This window comes from Silene latifolia, chromosome 3 (genome assembly GCF_048544455.1).
Source record: "Silene latifolia isolate original U9 population chromosome 3, ASM4854445v1, whole genome shotgun sequence".
NCBI classification, from domain to species: Eukaryota; Viridiplantae; Streptophyta; class Magnoliopsida; order Caryophyllales; family Caryophyllaceae; genus Silene; species Silene latifolia.
Genome location: NC_133528.1, coordinates 104,517,911 through 104,524,181, shown reverse-complemented (window position 1 = coordinate 104,524,181; position 6,271 = coordinate 104,517,911). Strand labels below are relative to the sequence as shown.

The following is a 6,271-nucleotide window of genomic DNA, read 5'->3' as shown; positions in this document are numbered from 1 at the left end:
TGCGGTGGTGATCGAGATGGAGGAGGTGGAGGCCGAGGCGGAGGAGTTGATGACGGTGGAAGACTACGCGACTTTAATGTTTGAGAATCTGGAAAAGGAGTTTTCAGCTTTATTGTTTGGGTTGGTTTTAATCTTAACCTCTCTTATTGGGCTTTGCTCCTCTATTGGACTCGTCTTATCCTATAATACGGTCTTATATGAGAGTAGCTAAAAGATGAATATTGAATGATGAGAGGACAAGACGATGAATTAATTAGTAGAATAAGGTTTGATTTTTCAGTTTTTAATTATTTTTGGGAATTGGGGAAAGCCTAATAGATTAATAGGTTGGGTTTTAGTGTACAACTTTTCTTCTTTTTTCTTTGTTTTTTATTTTTATTTTTATTAAGCAATTTAATTGCATGACTAATTTGGGCCCTTTTTATTTTTGGACCTTTATGTAGAGGACCGAACTGCACATATAGTGGGCCGCCCGTAGGTGGAGTGACTGCAGTGGTGTTGGAAAGCGAGGGGTTGAACAGTAGGTAGCCTGATATGTTGAGACTTTGGGAGGGAGGCCTTGAATATTTACATCTAGTTTTGCTTTCAATTGCTTAATATGACCTATTTTTTCTATTGACTCGTTTTATATTTATAGGACGGTTCTTATAGAAGAGTGTTACTGTTTATTAAAGTACAAAGAAGAAAACAACTGAAGTTATCCAAAACACAAAAATTTCGGAGAGACGGTCTCTTAATAGCGTTATTGAGATACCTCTCACATGATAGGATGGAGGACCCGTTGAATTTCTTTTTACCCTATTATGTCTCCCACTAAATTAGTGGGTATCCAAAATGTTATCAAGAGATACAATTGTACAAGTATACAACATTAGCACCTTACATTGCAAATTTACTATGTACATATTTCCAAAAATGAACTTGAATAATATCTCCAATTATAAAATGAAAATATTTTAAGCAATTAATTAAACGTAATTTATTCTCATGGCTAAATTGTTGCATTTTACATACTCTCATAGAATAATTTCTAACTAAAAATCATATACATCGTCATAAATAGCTGCATCGGCTACATCTTCCACCATTTCACCTACTAATAATCCTCCCAATAGGCCAGCTCCGAGCCCAGCTGCCGTCCCTAAACCAAATTTACTCCCTTTCTTTTTGTGGTGTTTCGCCGGCTGTTGCACAAATCCCGTTGAAGCTTGCCCCGGGTATCCATATCCACCAGGATATCCATAATCGTAGCCCATATGAGCGTTTGGAGGTGGCGGTGGTGGTGGTGGTTGGTGACCCGGGTAGCCTCCATATCCATATGCATTATATCCATATCCATATCCATGTCCATGTCCATATCCTTCATAGGGATAATTTTGAGGGGGCGCACCATAGCCATATGGTGCACTCCTATCCATAGTACTCGTGCCTGGATGAGGATAATTTTGAGGTGGAGCACCATAACTACTATATGGCGCGTTCCCTTCCACAACCAGGCGTGGATCTGTACCAGTACTACCAGACCTAGGCACTGGAGGATAAGCCATGACAGGTTCATCATCAAGTTTCGAGTCAGCAGAAGACATTGAGTATGGCTCATTTGTTTGAAAGGCCATGTCATTATTAGCACCATGCTGATCGATTGCCAATACGGAGGCCTCCAGTTTTTGATCAAATGTATATGTAAACTTTTCACCAAATTTGTAAGAAAACTCGAGTTGACCTTTAAATCTCCCGGTAGAAGTTTGTACTTGATAGACAACAACCTTTTCCTCGTTGGGGTGCTCCTCAATGACTCCAACGTCGTCAAAGAGCTCCTTAAGAGGTACATAAACTCGGCCCACCTCCTTGTCTCCTAAGGTCCTATTTGACATAATTTGAAAAACCAAACCTAGCCGGTTCAATCGAGCAGCTGACTCGTCCACGTTGAACCTCATAACATGATTCCATGTCGGGTTTATTCCCCCGTCCTTGTCAACCGCGGTTTGTTGCATGGACCGGGGATCACCAGAAACCGAACCCACCACGTAAACGTCCATCGTCGAAAACACGTTTACATCTTTTAGATCTTTACCACTAATTAATTTCACTTCAATTGGACGATACTCCATTATTATCATATATTATGATATATATACTCGTGTTTTCGTGTTTTGATGAAGGAAAATATTGGAGAAATGAAGAAAAGAGAAAAGAGGAGGGAAAATATGTTTGTAGTAGTAGTAGGAAATATATTGGATGAGAGGAAATTGTGGAGATTTAAAGGGGGCGAAATCTATGAATTTCAAGATACAAAGGTGTAAACAAATTTGAGTAATTATACGTTAGTGGATTCTTATTCATATGTAGCTTATAGACAGTATGGATTATTGATATAAAAAACAACTATTCTAGGAAATTAAATTAAGTTTTGCATATTATTAATTTTTTTTTTTATTTTTTGGCTTTGTACAAGCTTAAAGCTCAATTTATAATGCCCATAATTTTTTATTGAAAGAATTGGTGCGATGTCTTGGCCTTAAATTATATTTAATTTATTTTTGGGGATATTCGTTAACATTTTAAAGAAAATTTGTGTTACTTAGAAACAAAGTACTCTATAGAAGGTTTTTTTCCCGTACTTTGACATTTTGACGAGTTTTGTATCAAATGGTCTTCTATGTGCAAAGTATAGAGAGAAACTAGTTTTCATGCCCGTGCGTTGCACGGATATTAAAATAATGTGTGATAAATTTCACAATATAATGAATTATGGTACATAATTCATGTTTAAGCAATTATGTACGCCGCATGACCAACAAATAATTCTCGTTAACATAATATTGAAATGAGAATAAATGAGTGTTTGATTAATAAATATTTTTGTTACAAAAATAAAACCAAGATGAAGTTTATATATATGATACTCCAAATTTCAGAGTTTTTAGATTTTGTTGATGATACATGTTTGTTTTTCAACTGGTCAAGGAAACAATCTACTACACATAATCAACTAAATAATGCAACAAATCCCCTTATTTGGAATAACAAACTACAATTTAATCATTGTTGGATCAAAGGTAATTACTCAAAAAACATTCACAAGTAGTTACGTAGTTATATCTCCCGGTCAAACTATAGACGTACTTTTGAATGTGAATCAAGCTCCAATGCAATACTACATGCTACATGGCTGTGGCTCCTTATGAACATACACCCCCTCTCCAAGCAATCATTTGAGACCACCACCAGAATCATTCATTAGAATGGAAATCATTCGATAAAATTGTCTATTCTACCCTTGTTTAATGATGTCGTTGGAGTATGTAGTGAGATTTACCTTCTGCAAATTCACCATAGTTTCATCTCCACTCAACTTTCGCATACAATATCAACTCAACCCACCGCAATCTTGCCCCCATCTCCTTACTTGAAACAAAATCTTGCTCGCATATCCCATATTTTTCTTCCCAATTCGCACAAATGATCTAAAACAACCCCATCGCTTGCAAGATTCATCCTTGTTTCCAAAACTTATCTCAAATTTATCCACATGAGCTTTAAAGGTTTCTTGTTATTGTTTAAGGTATCTATTTGTTTTTCTGCAAGTGATATTTTTTTGATAAAATAACCTTATTTCTGATCACCCTCTACAAATACATCCTCCTCCCACCTGACTAAATTTACCCGCAAAATAAAACATCGCAGACCACTGTGATCAGTTCTTACTGAAACAACCTCCAATCCATTACCACTACCTTGCTGGCACGTTTTACACCTGAGACATCCTAAATCACATTATCCTCCATGAAATACCAATCCTTACTCCAAATGGATCCTCGTCTCCTTATTAAAGACAATTTATTTCTCCTCTAACAAATAACAGATTAAGAAGCAATCTTTCTTCCTATCTCTATCTCCCTTTCCCTTCCAACTATTTTCCCTTCCCTCTTTTCTCGTCCCTTCCCATGCCTCCATTTCTAATATTCCAACAAAGTGTTTGGGTACTATGTTGGTAGACTGACTAAGTTTGAATATTATATATATACACGAACTTTGCTACTTATTTCATTTAGCATAAATAAATTTACTCCCTCCATTCCACTTTTATTGTACATTTTCCTTCAAATTTTATCTCATAATTATCGTCGCATTTTTTTGCCCCTAGATTACAAATTATTGCACGATATTCATTAAACCTTTATGAATCAAAAGTAAGTCTATCCATATGATAATAAAGTTAGTTTGTTTCTTACTATATGTTTATTTTTCAATTTATCTAGTAGTTTCCCTACTTAATAATAATTGTTTTTTGCATTTAGTATTGGTTCGTTCTACGAACAATTTCCCCTATTGATATCTGCTTATATTCCCTAAATTACACTCTTAAACGTTAGAGATAACCCTACTCCTTCTTTAATTGATTGATATTGATCTTCGATTAAACTTCAGAAATTATCATCATTAAAATTCTCTTTTGTCATTCCCTATTTGTCTCATTTAGTTAAAGAATAGTAGTCATTGTGCGCAACTATATGGTGCAAAAGATAAAAAAGTGAACATTTTATGATAGACAGTGATAGCTATACGTTAAAATGAAATTATTTTATAATATTTTGGAAGTGGTAAATTTATAATAATGAAAAGTGTTTAATTTTTAACATAAATTAATATTTTTTGTTTTTATAAAATGGGTTTTAATTGAAAAAATTGTAAATAATTATTTTAATAATAATAATAATAATAATAATAATAATAATAATAATAATAATAATAATAATAATAATAATAAGTGTATACTTTTATAATTTTAATACGAAAATTTTAAATATTAAATTATTTCCTAATTTTAATAGGAAAATTATAAATAATTAATTTACTTAATAATAAGTGTATAATTTTCTAATTCCCCAATTCGTATCTCCTTAAGTTATATTGATGATGTGCTCAATTTATACAAAAAGAAAAAGAAAAAAATAGAGCATTAATAATAATTAGTTTGCTCGATATAATTGAATAATAACCTTTATTACGCATGTAAATTTGTCACAACAAAAGCTTGTGAAAGACGGTCTTTCACTAAGTCAGGGAAAAACTACTCTTACTTTTTTTATATGTTTTTCATGAATTTTTTTTTAAAAAACATTTGACCGTTGCTTAAATTGACTCTTTAATTTTTATGTTGTTAATCTCTTACAAACATTTTTTTGTTGTGAATTATCATATTTAACACATTTCCAAAAAATTGGATATTGCTAATATATTGAATGTTTTTATTTTAGTTTAAAATAAGTGTAAAAATATTAATGAATATTTTTCTAATATCAATAAATTGTAAATTATTTCCCATTTTTAATAGAAAAATTATAAATAATTAATTATTTCCCATGTCTAATAGACAACTTGTATTCCTATTTCTAATAGAAAATTTTAAACAATTAATTATTTTCTATTTCTAATAGGAAAATGTGTCTCGAAAAAAAGCATCTTTTATTATACATATTGATTGATTCCATAACATAACCTCTAGGATATTTTCAAGCCAATATCGGAGTATAAATTATTATAAAATTCATATTATTTTCAACACTATATTTGATTAAGAACACAAAACATAATTTGTTTAGGGAATTCCCCCTAACAAAATATTTTTTTTTTTTTTTTTTTGGTAAAATATGAGGTATGTGTGTATATATACATACATATATATATATATATATATATATATATATATATATATATATATATATATATATATATATATATATATATATATATATATATATATATATATATATATAGGCGGGATCTCGTGAGTTTGATTCTTATGATGAGTTTGTACTCACAAATATGGACCATTAAATAAGAAGAATGAAGGGCTTAGATTTAATCGCATAAAACAATAGAGATTAAAAGAATCTCGCGCACATGAAATAAAAGACTCCCAAAACAAATCACAGCCCAGTCAAAAAACAAACATCTCTCTAAAAAACCCCCCCAAATTCTCTAGAAAACCTTGATAATCGCATCATTATTTCTTATCAAATCACTAAAACTGCATCACCTTCATCAATTTAGATGGATTTCCTGTACACGAATAGATGAAGAAAAGTAATGATGTGCTCTGTAACATCCCCTTCTTACCTGGCCAAAGTAATTGGGAGATGTTATCATCTCGATTTTCCGAGGCGGTGAATCGGAGATACAATCAAGAAACATTTACTATAAATGATAAATTTAGTAATTACATAACTAAGAATGAATAAATAAAAGAATACAACTCATGACTACT

The 6,271-nt window shown here is 31.8% G+C and overlaps 1 protein-coding gene across 1 annotated transcript; it reads right to left on the bottom strand.

The window, feature by feature from the left end:
• Positions 1-776: 776 nt before the first annotated feature.
• Positions 777-2,177, bottom strand: LOC141646210 (protein SRC2-like). Its single transcript, XM_074454188.1, has one exon. The coding sequence runs from the start codon at positions 2,118-2,120 to the stop codon at positions 1,035-1,037; it is 1,086 nt and encodes a 361-aa protein (XP_074310289.1). The 5' UTR covers positions 2,121-2,177; the 3' UTR covers positions 777-1,034.
• Between the last annotated feature and the right edge of the window lie 4,094 nt (positions 2,178-6,271).